This window comes from Nipponia nippon, unplaced genomic scaffold, assembly GCF_047370975.1.
Source record: "Nipponia nippon isolate SJK-2023a ecotype South Korea unplaced genomic scaffold, ASM4737097v1 scaffold_7, whole genome shotgun sequence".
Classification (NCBI taxonomy): Eukaryota; Metazoa; Chordata; class Aves; order Pelecaniformes; family Threskiornithidae; genus Nipponia; species Nipponia nippon.
The window spans coordinates 20,646,582-20,660,994 of NW_028262391.1; the positions used below are offsets into that span (position 1 = coordinate 20,646,582).

Consider the following 14,413-nt stretch of genomic DNA (forward strand, 5'->3'; position numbering starts at 1 on the left):
GCTAGCTGTCTTCTATGAGATGTATTAGCTGCCTACCACCAAATGGTCATAAGCTGAGAGAGGAGTGCTCCTGCTGCATGCTGTCCTGTGGTGCTGCATGCTGAGAGGGTAGGTCTCCTGCACTCAACTCCAAAGAGGTGAATGGAGAAGCTAACATGAGCTAATTTTCCTTCTGTCTCATTGAAGAGAAAGTGAGCCATGCGGGGGGGGGGGGGGGAACTACACCCCAAAAACACACACCAAAAAAAAACCCCAAACAACATCTATGTGACTGATGCAAGCAAAGATTCTGGTGCTGAGCAGGAAAGCTCTCCTGGCTAGCCTAGCCAGGCTTGCCTTCAACTCCTTGCATCTCATGGAGGTAAGGAGCAAAAGTAACAACGGAATTTTAGAGTTTTGTACAATTACAGTGATACTTGCATTGGTTTATCTTGCATCTAGCTTGGGTATGGCTTCTCCTGCAAAAATAGAGAAATGTTGCCTCACAGTAACCATATAGTTGGGACCTGAGCTAGACTTCAGAAAGCATGATGGATGTGAGAAGTGACTACTGAGGTGCAAGGCTCTTGGGGCTCTGGAGCAGTGTGGGGTTGTATTTCAGAGTAACAGTATTGCTATTTTGATATAAAAATAAAACTATGAGAATTAATTTTCCAGTTGCTTCTACTTGATCTTTGTGGTAAGAGTTCAAACATTAAGGGGTTGGCACTCAAACTGAACACCCAGAGGGCGTGCACACAGCAGCAGTGTGTGCTCTGTGCAGCAAGCAGGCTTGGGATTAGATTTGGGCAAGAAAAGAAATCCAGTGACATAAGTTTTTTCAGGTTTGCCTTAGCACAGTTTCTCTGTAAACAACTATTGGTCCCTTCTGTTAGTCGTGAAATAATTCACAAAATAAGATGATTGCTTAGAGCACTGAACAAAGAGTAACTGTGGGTATTTTCTTTTTCCCCCCAACCTGGCCAAAGCTGGACAATGAAAAGCGTGGCTTGGCAAATGTGAATGGGTTTATTTAGCCTGATGGGGCTGGGACTACCTGCCCAAGCTGAGCTCTGAGCAACCTGGTGGGGAATGTCACATGTAGCAGCTACTTGAGAGCTTCAAGATTCTGCAGTACACAGGTGAAATATGTCACTGCTCAGAAAAAGGGGTTTTGAGCTCTGCCACTTCTGACATTCCTAAGCAGTAATTTTTTTTCCAGTGCTGGGAAAGAAAAGTTCAACAAAAGCAGGTTTGAACTAAGATGCTGATGGTACTTGCCTATAAACTGGGTAAAGGAGATCAGGATGAAGGGAAGTGAAATAAAAGCCTGGGAAGGACAGGGTTAGGTTAGCTGCTAAAAACTTCCTTTTTAGTAATGCTGTAAAAACACTGTCTGTGCTCTTCAGTCTTGGGAGTTGCTTCATATCAAATTTCGAGTCCTGCTCAACAGAGTAACTAGAGTTCAATGTGATGTTTTAGTGTTAGGCCTGTGCTTACTGTGCTCTTATTAACCCTTAATGTAGCAGTCTGTTAGCTGCTCTTGAAACACTTTGGGGAATCTGCCTGCAATCTGCAGAGGCTGGCTGTTAATTTTTTAAATCTTTTTCTTTGTCTCCAGGAATATCAAGCCTAAGGTGAATGCTTGTGCTTCTTGGGTCTGCTTCGATCTATTCCTCCTTTACTCCCAACTGCTTCGCAGTTGAACTTTGTCTTTGCTCCACAGAAAAGCCAAGGTGGTTTTGGGCCCCTGAGCCCTGCAACACAGGCAGCCCTACACCCTGCTTGAGGGCAGGAGGAGGGCTGAGGAGGAATTGCCCTCAAGGAGGAACAGAGACAGCGAGACTGAATGTGTAAAGCTCATAACTTCATGATGGATCGGTAACTTCAAGCAGGAGTGTAACTCTATGCAGAATTGCAGCTCAGATGATCTCTATCTGCTTTCCCTGGGTATGCCTCAGTTTCTCCATCTTTAATAGTGGAGGTAACACATCCTTTGTAAACTTTTCTGAGGTGGAAAGCCCAGAGAGACTGTTCAGTAATATGAGGCTGAAGCCCTGCAGGGAATGATCATGGAAAATGCTTGCAGTTACAATTGCTTTAGCTAGAGACTAAGTAGGGAGGAAGAGTTTGGTAAAACTCACCATATGTTTCCTGAGCTAGATTTCTAATGAAGAAAGTGGTTATTCATGAAGTAATTGTAACAGGAAAAATAGCAGGCTATTAATCTGCTAAACTGTGTCTCAACTTTGTTTTCATAACTTCAGAGACCTCTAAAAAGGCTGCTTTTCTTTTACAACTTCCACATTTTATTAACACTTTGTAGTTTTCAAATCTTGTTTGCTGGATAGAGTGGGGAGGGTAGGGAGCCCACGTAAAGGGATAAATGCTGTTCATCCCTTGGCATCACACCAAATTCCCTGCCAGCAGCCCTCTTCTGACAGCAGCCTCTCCTTTAAAAACATGGCTGCATTGCCTCCCAGCAGCAGAGTGGATTAATAAAGATGAAAAAGAGAAAGAAATTCAAATGCCTCTTTGTAAGCAATGTTCTAAAAATGCTCCCATGTGCTTCAAAGAAAGAGAAAGCCCTTTAGCTTAGCTTAGCCCCATCAATTTAAACTGCATGTATTTATTAGTAATGATACTATTACCTGTAGTGGTTGAAACCTGTCTAACACTAGTAATTTCCATTATTACTGTGGTGCCAGGAGGCTGTGATAGTCTCATGTGCTGGATGTGACACCCAGGAGGAGAAGTGCCTACCGAAGGCAGCAGGGGAACCTGAAGGTAGAAGCAGCAGAGAGTGATGTAGCCTGCCCTCCTCCCGGGGAGGCTGGTGCTGAAGCTGATGACAGCATGCGCATCTCCTCGCTCTTGGTTTGCTAGGCTTACTGCTACGGCCAGCTGCGCACTGTTCGCTTACCAGATGAAAATTTTCTGTGAGCTCTTGACTAATGATGCTTTTTGTGTGCTGCAGCGATGTGGACTCATGTTGGGTGGGTACTGGTAGCTCAGTAACGCAGCCATCTCAGTGCTGCGCTGCCTTCTGTCCTTCAGATCACGCTGAAGTTCCCAGGAATGCCATTTTTGCTTTCAAGGCCATGGTGGGGATAACTTATAGTCTGGAAGACTGGACCCTGTCTGGGATGTATGTAATGTGTGTGCATTAACGCGCTGACTTTTCCATTCCAACATATCTCCAATGCACGATTAGGGATTAACTTCCCCAAGCCTTTCCTGGCTGCTAAGCCCATGGCACCTCCCTTGAATATTGGATCTGGGCTCCTAATGCACCAAGTTCCCTTTAATTAAGCGTACCAGCTCCTGAAGGGCGTTTGTGCAATAGGGGGAATGAATCAGATGCTTTTCCTTTGGGGCACTGAGCACCTGGAGCCTGTGGCCATCAGTTAATTATACTGGCTGTAAGCCACCCTGCCCTAGACCAAAGGGCTGGGTACATCTCCTTGCTTCACAGGCAGCGTTTGTTTCACTCCAGACTCATTTGCGCTGGCTGGTTTGGGATCTGAACAGTGGTGGAGAGTGGGGAAGGCAGTGCTGTATCTTACGCTGTATCTGACCAACCTGGGCTCTTCCACCTTCCCAAAACGGTTGAGGTGAGGGCACAGCTGCTCTCGGCCTATTCAAGGCCTCGCTGGTAGGCAGGTGCGTGCCCACGGAAGCACAGGCCCCTGTCACCTCTGGCCCTTCTTGCAAAACGCCCCTGGCCCGGGCCAGCTGTTGTCCTCGGTGGGCATCACGGGGCTTCTGCTGGGCCGGGGCAGCGCGTGTCCCTTTGAGAAGCGGTGCCACCCTCAATGCTCCTCTTCGTACTAAAAAACCAACCAAACAACAAACAAACAAAAAACTTAAAAAATTCTGAGGGGAAATGATGGAATTTTGAATAGTTTTGTTCTGTTTTTTCTGTTACGTTTCTTCTGTTGGGAGCTCTGAAGGCTGTCCTCTGAGAGCCAGGGTCGAGCAGAGGGGCCGAAGGGGTGGGTTTCTGCCTTGTTGGCCTCTCTACGTGGCGGCATTTCGGCAGGCGCTTCCCCCTCTCACCTCCCCTCTGTCCCCGGCGCCCCCGGGGCTGACAGGAGCCGCTGTCCCCGGCGCCCCCGGGGCTGACAGGAGCCGCTGTCCCCGGCGCCCCCGGGGCTGACAGGAGCCGCTGCCCCGCCGCCCTGGGCCGCCGCTCGCCGGGCGCGCACGGCGGGGCCGCAGCACCCTCCCGCGGCCGAGGCCTGAGCGCACACTCGCACCTCGCCCCGTTACCGTACGGCTGTGCGCTTCCACCCGTCCCTGAGCCGTGCGGGGCCCGAACAGCGGCTCCCAGCGCTCTCACCGAGCCTGCCTGCGGGAGGGGGAGGCCGTGCTCCGAGCCGGTCCTTCAGCTCCTGCGCTTCCCAGGGGAGGAGGTTGCTTTCCCAGCTCTTTTGGGAGGGCTGCTTCTCCCTCCCGGTGCGCTCAGAGCAGGGCTCCCTCCCGCAAGGCAGGCAGCTGGAGCCAGCAGCCCTGCCGCAGGGCGCCGGTGGCCCGCGTCCCCCGGAAAGCCCTCGCCTGCTCTCTCTGTCCCCGCTGCCGCAGGCCGAAGCGCCGGGCAGCGTTGCCCTTCCCGGCTGCCCGCGGCCCCGTCACTGCCCTGCCACCCGCGCGGGTCCCCAGCCGGACTGCGGCGTGGCGGGGCGTGTGGGCGAGGGCCGCAGCTGATTTTGGGGGGGGGGGTCCTTTATCTTCCCATCTCGTTTTCCTGGTCACCTGATGGCTGACTGTGGGCTAATTATGCCTGGTTTAACTAGGTAAACTGTGGAGCGGTAACCTGGCTGATGGCTCTTCGCCTTTTAAAATGGGCTGGAAAGTTCAGTTGTCTTCTCTTCCCCACAACAGAGGCTGGTATGGAGGGTACACCGGCAAAGAATTGCCCGGGTAAGGTGTGTTCCTGCTAAGGGCAAAGGAGATGAAATATGCTGTGCCATGTTCCTCCGGAGACGCAGAAGCACGAGGAGGAGCAAGGGCCGGCACAGGTAAGGAGCAATAAAAATATGGTCTGCTCAGGGAATGACTTTTATTGGCAAAAGAACAGCTTTTGCTGGATTTCTGCTGGGGGAGAAGAGCTGACATGATCCAGCCAAAAAAAACAGGTCTGCACAGCACCTTTCCAAGTGCTGTGAACACAAATGGCAATCTTGCTGCTTCAGTGCAAGGTGCCACGCATCTGTGGCATTATTTACCTGGAACAATATCCCTTAAAACTAGACTTGCCATCGTGGCATGCTATGGCAGGAGTGATTTGTGGAGCACAGGATGGGTAGAAATGACAGTGCTATATTTTGTGACTATATGGGAGGCAATAGGAGGCAAGCTGGAGAAAGGGAGGAGGAGGAAGGGTTTAGCGAGGAGAACCCAGTAGGCTGTGATTCTGGAGGTGGAAAACACAAGGCATTTTCATACCTCCTGCTCCTGTGAAGGAGCTCAGAAGGAGCTGGAAGAGCCAGTCAGAGGATGTTCCTCTGAGCCAAAATGTGTTTCCACCACAATCCCAAGTCAAGGTCAGCAGGATGATGAGTACCAGATGATGAGGCCAGAGGGAATGTCTGAAGTGATAAGAAAGGAACGTTAAAAAAAGGAAGATTTAAAAAAAGCTCATAACCACTAGTCATCAAATAAAGTCTTTGGATTGTTGTTCTTTAAAACATTTCCCTGTGGATATGCTATCCTGTAGCTGCCTGTTGATACAGTCCCTGCTGTGGAGTCTCTGTATGGGGAGGGCATTGCCTTCCCCTCTCTTCTTTGGGCAGAGAGCTGGATCCTCAGTTCTGACAGTTGGCATGAACTAAGCAGGTCACGTTTAAAAAGCAGAGGAATAGGTATGTATGAGTCTGAGCAAAAAAAGAGCATTGGGCAACAAGGTGCCTTTTGGTAGCTGCTTGGATAATGAGAGAATTATTAGTTCTGATTATAGGTATGTCCACTGGGCTAAGCACTGTATTGCTGTTTGCAAGCACAGGGAAACCTTGCACAGCAAACATGGTCAAGGCCTGAAATACTGTTTGAAGGATTTTAGATCCAGCTGTGCCAGGTATTTCACTTACATAGTCATTGCCTGTTGTCTGTATTGGGCTGATTTGTTAGACTAGACCTGGAGTAATACCTGGAGTCCTCAGTGACCCAGTCAGATTGCTGCACATCAGGTCCCCCGTTAGGAATGGGATTCAGGCCACATTCTCACAGCATTATAGACCAGCACATTACCCAGTAAACTGCTGAGCTTACTCATGGAGCTTCTGGTAAAGGTGGTCCTGGTGTGACGACCTGGTACATGATTGCAGCTGTTCTTGCACAACTGTTTGTATGCAGCCAGCATCCCCAAGTGCAGTGGGCTGAGCAAGCAGCTCTGCTGTCTGCTGGACCTCAGCTCTGGAGCAGGTACTGAGTGGTAAAGCACTGGGAGAAACCCCAAAGCTCCCCGTAGGGTATGGCAAGCGTCAGGTCTCTGGATGTGGAGACTGAGAGCCTCAAAAGGAGATACGTGTTTAACTCCCCTAGATTCAAAAGGGATTCAGGCACCTGCATCCCTCTGAGGCTCTGGGATGGGCTCTTGGGGCAGCTCTGCCACAGGGTCACTTGTTTTGGAAAGACCTACTTCCTCCATGTGTCCTCCTCTGACCTCTGCCTCTGAAGCCTGGGTGAAGGCTTGCACAACCCTGGGAGAAGTGACTGTAGTCAGTCCCTTGTTACAGGGACTGTTTTCTCACCGCTTTGTCTAATAGTTGAGCCTCTTCAGAACCAGGGGAGACATGAGGTAGTGCAGGGCTGGATGGGCTTGCTGCTCGGTTTGATTGTGGTGGTGGTGCAGTCAGGGTGATGGAAAACATAGGTTGAGGAAGCCTAAGAAATGGAGAGAAAAAAGCAGGTTGTGAGTTTAGGAACTGGACCGAGAGAGGGACGCTGGAGAAAAAGCACCGTGACCCAGGCAAGAGCTGAATGAGTGGGGAGTGGGCAGGAGGGAAGAAGGGTGGGAGAAACGCAGACCCTGGAAATACAGAGGAAACAGGGAAAAACTGAAGGCAAAGCAGAGCGTATTTAACCACAAGTATTTTAAAAACTTGAAGCTGAACCTGAGTCTGTTTCCTTCCTGAGTCTGTTTCCTTTACTGTCTAGCAAATGGCTGGGAAAACCAGTAAGGCAGATAACATTCCTCTCTTGGGGCAGGTCAGAGGAAAGAAAATTGCTGCCTGCTGCCCTCCTGCCGGAGCTGCTGTCACAGCAGCTACCCACAGCACCGCACGGAGGGGAGGAATTCTGCTGCTGATTAACCAAATCCGTGGACAACGTTCACACGCGTGGGACACGCAGACAATAACCAGCACAGTCCAGCTGCTTAAGAACTCACAGGGTGAAGGCTTGCAGCTGCTTCTAGTTTAAAAGACATAAAGAAACTGGTGAATATATTTCCTGTGACTACACATCCTTCCTCAGTCCATATCCCTCCATTAATTACTCCAGGGGGAATATCCTTTTCTTCGCTGCCGTATGGCGGCCCCGGGCCAGCCGGGCGTGGGCAGCGAGCGGCGGCTCCTCGGGCCCCAGGATAACGGCAGTAACTGCATCTAACAGCAGGGCTTTTCCTGAGCGGAGCTGTGTGGCGTGCGTGCCGGAGGGCATGGCCAAGGCCACCTTCTCCTCCTTGGGAAGCCACAGGCCTCCTGGAGGTGACGCTTCCCCACGGGGCTGAGAGACCCCACGGCAGGCCCTGCCCCGAGCCAGATCGTGCTTCCCCGCTCTTCCACGAGGTACGGCCGGCGGCTCTTCTATTCTAGAGAATACGCCTGCCGCCGGCCCGCCCTACGCCAGAGACGGCGTCAGCGCGCCGCCGCGGTTGCGCCGCTACACGGGGCACCTCGGCCCGGCGGGGCGGCGCCGCTACGCGCAGCGTTACGGCGGCCGCCGGGCCTTCCCCGCGCCGTCAGCTGATGGGCGCCGGGCCGGTCCCGCGGCGACATGGCGGCCGAGATCCACTCGCGGCCGCAGAGCAGCCGGCCCGTCCTCCTCAGCAAGGTCGAGGGGCACCAGGACGTGGTGAGCGCCGCGCTCCTCATCCCCAAGGAGGACGGGGTCATCACGGCCAGCGAGGACAGGTGAGCGGAGGCCGCCGGCCCGCCGAGGCGCCTCGCGGGCCGGTGAGGGCCCCTCAGGGCCCGCTCCCCGCCGGGGGCTCGGCGAGGGGCTAGGCCGGGCAGGCAGGGCGGGCCCGGCTCCTCAGCGGTCGGGCCCACTCCCCTCCCTCGGCGGTCTCCGCTGCGTGCGGGGCTGGGGCTGAGCCCCCCGATCCCGGAGCCGCCGGCACCGGGGCGCAGCGGTCCCGCGGAAGGCGGCAGCCGGCGGGAGCTGGCTGAGCCGAGGAAGCGGAGCCCTGGGGCGGGGGCAAAATCAGTTTTTACGGTATGACTTTGCCAGGAGGCACGGAGCCACGACTCTTTGCCTGGAGCCATAAGGAAGTAACCGAAGCTGCAGTTGGAGGGAGGAAAATAACATCAGCCGGCTTCCCGCCCTCGGGGGAGGCAGCGGGGCTTGGGAGCGCGGAGCTGACGGCGCTTCCCCGCTGATGGGACGAAGCTGGTGCACTTCACGCGTGCTTCCCAGCCCCGGCGAAGTAGATGGAGAAGTGCAACTCCTTTGTGCGTGTGAAAGGCTTCTGCGGTGGTTGTGAGCAGAAACCAAAATGTGGGAATACGTTCTCCTCTGCCTTCAGCTGTGCTGGCTGAATCACTTTTTGGTGCGTTGGTGCTTCCCCTGTCTGTCCGGAGAGTTGGAGCTCCCCAAGCTGCTTCAGTCAGAATAGGGCCGTTCCGATGGCTCGGTCTGAAGGTCTCCAACCTGCTTCATTCTGGCTGAAACAGTTCAGGGAGTGAGTTGGCAGATCTGAGGGGAGAGGTGGTGATGAGCTGCTGAGGACAGTGGTTTCTGGTTGGAACAGAAAATATCTTCAGAGTCTAATCCTGGTCGTCGGCACTGGCTCACACAGCATGTGAAACATCTGTCACAAAAGCTGGTAATGTCATTAAGCAGTTATTCAGACGAAACAAAAATGGAAATGAAGAAGCAAGTAGCGCAGAGGGTTGTTGGATGGAAGAGAGGTGAGGGGTCTGCAGTGCAGTGGTGAGAGCTGGAATTTCCCCCCTGCTATGTAGAAAGTGACTTTTAAATGTGAGGAGGGGTAGGAGATGCTTCTTAAGAGCTCCTGTCCAAGAGCTGCGGCAGTGTTTGAAAGGAGCATATTAAAGTATGAAAGTGCATTCTCTGAGATGTAGCTTGGTGGAGGTATAATTTTACTGTTATAATATAAAACTTTTAAAACTGAATTTGCATTAATTTTTGCATGAATTCTCATTTGAAAAGCCTAACCTTGTGAGACACAGTAGGGTACAAGTGCTGAAAATCAGCAGAGCTATGGTGTTACCTGAACTGGTAAACTAGGTTTTCTGGCATTTATTTTTAGGTTAAAAAGAGCAAACAGACAAGCTAACAACAGCACATGCTAACTTTCTAAGCTTACTGTTAGCCAAGGCATTCAGGTTTTGGGGGGGGAAGGGAACAAATCAAGCGCAAAGGATGTAAACTTGGCCTGTTTTAAGTGAAGTTTACCAGATATTGTTAGTTTTTCATTAGTTGGCATTAAAGCAACAAAATTTATATAGGACATGTCATGGTGCTCTTATGCAGATCAGGTAGAAACACTGTCAAATTTGTCATATTTCTTAGTGACGTGGCAACATAAATCTGATATTAAAAAATGTGAAGCTATAGCTGCACTTATTGGCACTGATTACCAGCACTTCTGAGAAATCAGAAGGTACTAGTCTATCTTCACTTCCTGTGGAGAGGTGGTAAGAATTTCATTGGCAGGCTAAGAATTGTTTTCAAGTGCCAGTTGAACTCTTTCGAAAACAGGCAGTAGAAGTAGTTGAATTTAGAAGAGGAAGACTTAATAAGTAGGTCTTTGAAGTGGCTAATTGGATGCCACCTCCTCTTTTTTTTTTTTTACCCCCTGAAGATTAGCACACTTAATTCTTAGATGAGCTATCAATTATTGGGACTGGAGTAAAAACTCATCACTGAATTCTAGAAGCCTGAAGTACAAATGCTGTAAGTTTGGGGTAACCGAAGGCAAAGATTTCCTTTATGTTGTTTAAAGGCTATTTGAAAATATTTTTCTGAAGCACTTGGAGTCAGACTACTATTCCTCAAAAATATTTTTTCAGCCATCAGATTGGGTGCCTGTTGTAATAGGCCATCAAAGAAGTGCTCTTAAGTGCATTAATATTAGCGTTAGGGTTATACTGTCAACTTCTAGTATGTGGCAGATATCTTGGTCGTCTTTCCCAAGGTTCCAGAATGCTGGAGTTTTGGGTGCTGGAAGCATTCAGCGCAGCGTTAGCAGGATCAGAGGATAAAAGCCATATGTGCTTCTCAGACTGTACAATTAGATATCGACATATTAAATGTTTTCATGCTCTTAGACTGCAGGACATCATACTGTGCAATGTGTGCGCTGAAAGGTGGGTAACAGAGCAAAACAGTTTTATGACTCCACAGAACAGCACCTGCCTCTTCAGAGCTTGATTTTGCAACTTAGTAGGGCTTCATAGAGTTTAAAATGCAATTTTCTGCCTGGTGAAGAGGTAAACAGTGTCCTTCACTGTAGTACTGCCTATGTAAAAGCAGTAGGATTTAAATCTTGACCCTTTGAAGCAGTAGTACATCGTGCTCCTTGTTGAACCATGGCAGTAATTGTACTGAGCTTGCAGCAAGCAGTGACACTTGGATGTGATAGGTATGTTTTCTGACTTTGAAAGACGGACTTGGTTGGTCTCTTCCCTTCCTGTGGAAATGACTTTCTGTAGGACATGTTGTTTTGGATGGGACTGAGCAGCTTCCTTTTTATTCCACTCTTGTGTCCAGTTGTTCTGCTATCTTAGTACTGTGCAGGATGAAGTTGGCTTTTTGGGTTCTAGTGTGGGCTGAATCTTAACATGTTTGTGTTCAGTTTGTTTTGATGTACTTCGTGAAGGAGAGAAAAGGAAATAGCAATTTTTAAAAGTTCGTATCTGAGTTAAACCTGAACAGAATTTCATGGTACAGGCTTGCAGAGGCTTGCCTGTAGAGGACAATGCCAGCCTTTAAACTTAAAGGTCTAATGCTGAGGGTTAGCAGTCTGCATGCTTAGACTGTGTTGGTAAGAGCCAAGGATGGAGCTGCATCTTTGTCTGGGCAAGCTTTGATGTCAGCTACAGACCTGTGCAAGGAGAGCAGAGGCTGTTATGCACCTTTGGTGCGTCTACATTTCTAAGAAAAGCTTTGGACTCGAGGCTAAATTCTTGTAGCCTGCTTTACTATGGGAGTTTACTTAGGTCTTTAGACTTTCACAAACTGTTGCACTGTATTGCCTCTAATCTGGGATACCTCCTACAGTATATCAAAGCCTACTCACTCACATATCCTTCACCTGCAGTTTAACGTGTTATCAAACTTACTGCTCTCCTGTTTGTTCACTAAAAATGGGGTGTAGGTGTTAATACTGCATAACTGATTATGCTGCTAGCAGCAAGCAAAGTACAGAGTTCAAGAAGGGAAAGAGCTGCTGTGTACACCAAAAGAGTACGGCCAAAGTAGTTTTTATTAGATCTTAATGCAGCTAAGGCTGTCAAGTATTTCATAATAACCAGTCAGAGGAATGTGTTTACAAGGTAAGTAGTGAGGAAAACATTGGTGCGCAAACGTTCTCCAGGAATGTTGTAGATTATCCTCTCGTTAGAGGAGTTGTAGTTCTTTCTATTTTAAATGATATCTCCTAGAATGAGAAGTAATGGTTTTATTTTTTTTTTGAGGGTACAGAAGATGCCATAGTAGATTTGTGAATACCAATAAAAATCTAGCTCTTTTTTTAAAGTTTTGAAGCCAAAAAAGGAAGCAAGAATACCTGCAGGAGCTAAATAGTTAATTTTCCTAGTCTGATTTTTCGGCAGTATACTTGCCATCTGTGAAGCTTTCTCAGAACTTACCTAGAAAGGATGATTAACTCTGTGTCCCTACGGGCATCTTGCCTGACCCTGGCTCCAAGACAATGTTTGGAATTGGTGCAGTGTGTCCCTCAGCCTGGGCAGCCAGCTCAGCTACCAGCTGTGAGCTAGAGCTGTTGGCTCAAGGCTGGCTCGTGCTTTCTCAGAGCTGAGATAGGCCAGTGTGGGCTGCACAGATCTGTGATACAGTGAAGTCTCCGAACTTACCCTTATTGTCCTTGTTCTCAGCAGACAAATAACAAAGGCAAGATGAGTGTTTCCCAGCTGTAGTTGGGGATGCTGAGGGATGATAAGCTAGTGTACAAGATCCTAGATGCAAGATGAAGGGATTATATTTACCACAGGCTAACAGGATCTCTAGAGTCACTGGCACATCTGAATGCTGGTGTTCTGTGACCATCAGCAGCTGCTATTGCATTGGAACCGCTGCTTAAGTTGCGGTATTAGGGTTATGGTTATGGAACTTAAATATTGGTCAAAACTAATGTTTTAGTGAGCAGAAATTAGATAAAAAGCATCAACTGCAAGCTGTGTCCTTCAGCTTGCATTGCACTGTGATTAAACCAGATTCCTAATGCTGTTTTGGAAACACGGTCAATAGCAGTCTAAATACTTCAGGTTTATTTTGACTACCAGAAAAATGCAGTCTCTGTCCTTGCTAGGAAAACAATTATTAGTGATTGATTTCAGATAGGAAAGCAATTGTTCGTGGTTTGAAGGTGTTAGGAAGATGCAGTTCTTAGAACAGGGCTGGTGTAGCTGTGTAGTGCTTGCAGCAGTGCTTGTATTGTAACAAGTTTGGATTTGCCTGCTCATCTTTCATCACTTCTTTCTCCCCGACACACGTGCATTTGGCTTTTAGAGGGTAGCTTATGTGGCATGAGCACAAATACTGTTAGAATGCTGAAGGATTTTCTGTGCTCTCAAACCCCAAATTTTTTCTCCAGCACTGTTGGGTGCTTACTCACTCTGTAAAAGAAACAGCAATTGAGAACAATCAAAATCCTTAGAAATTGGTAAGGCCACATTCAGTATTGCTTAAGGATGGCTTTTATGTGTGTTTCTTTGTTACATGAAAAAAACCCCCCAAAAAACCCTTTGAATTGCCCTTCTATAAATGTCCATGCTTTGCAGCTGAAAGCAACTTCTGGTTCAATACTCAACATTAAGGAAGTTTGGAGGTCTTTTTTTAATCTTGTTTTACTTCCTCCTGCCACTCTCGGATATCTGAGTGTACTGTAATTTTAAAAGTATGTATGTATCTCTGGGTGCTCCTTAATGAGTTTCAACATTTTTATGTCCTTACTGAGACTGCTGTCAAACAAACCTGTGTCTTTCTAGGCCCTTAATAGGGAATGCTTGAGGAAAGGTGAGTGGTAGCCAGCTCTTCTCAGGTACTGAGCACAGGCCTCTTCATTAAATAAAGACCAAATTTTGAGAAGAATGTTGAGGCCTCTAGAGTTGGTACGATGGTTCTCATAATAAAACAATTTCATGGTAGGAGGAGACTGTGGACGCGGCATTACTGGCAGACTTCTCTAGTCCTTTAAGCTAGAACTGGTATTTCACAAATTAATTTGTCCTAACAAAAGGAGATGCACCACCACAACAGGTCTGTAGGAGAGAAAAGTGAGGAGAAGTGGGATTTTGGCACAGGTTATTTGCTAACTACTGTGAAACAATCTCTTCAAATTTTGCTCAGTCAGAGCTTTGTAGAATTAGATATAAAGCTGACAGCTTATCTTTGCAAGCATGAGGCTGGTGAACTCTTAAATCTTACTTAAACCAAAAGAAGAAGCTTTCAGAAGTTAATTTTGCTAACTCTTGTGAGGTAATGTAGTGAGGGACTGTATTGTTGATGATCAGTGCACAAATTAGACTTCCAAGAAATAATTTTCTTAGAAAAAGCAAATCCTTGCTTCCTGTGTATTAATTCGTAGTTTAGTATAATCGACCAGAATACTGAGAGGAAACAAAGTCTACTTTGGGAAAATCAGCAATGCACGATCTCAATCACTATAACTCCTAGTCTTTTTGTATAAAAAATAATTACATGATTTTGGCTAGAAGTGAAAGAGTTGAATTAGTAAGGGTGGAAGCTACCATCTGAGATGTTCAGAACCGTTTGAGTATGACGGAGCTGCTTTAAAAAGCAGATTAAAAACCTGTTAAAAATGCATAGGTGCTAACCCATGCTACTACTGGCATTTGCATCATAAGAATGACTTGGAAGCATTGTGTTTTTTCGTTTTCTTATGTTACCAAGAAATAGCAACTGCTCTTCTGAAGCGTTAACTTTCTGACCATGAGGCAGGGCGTTGATTATTGTAAAGAGGAAGTGATAGCTTTTAGCGACA

The 14,413-nt window shown here is 48.1% G+C and overlaps 1 protein-coding gene across 1 annotated transcript in view; it reads left to right on the forward strand.

The window, feature by feature from the left end:
• Positions 1-7,846: 7,846 nt before the first annotated feature.
• The window catches only part of WDFY1 (WD repeat and FYVE domain containing 1), a 28,411-nt gene continuing 21,844 nt past the window's right edge, over positions 7,847-14,413 (forward strand). Inside the window, exon 1 of the mRNA XM_087738543.1 lies at positions 7,847-8,114. Within this exon, the coding sequence (XP_087594669.1) occupies positions 7,978-8,114 (137 nt within the window). The 5' untranslated portion in view covers positions 7,847-7,977. The remainder of the gene's footprint in view (positions 8,115-14,413) is intronic.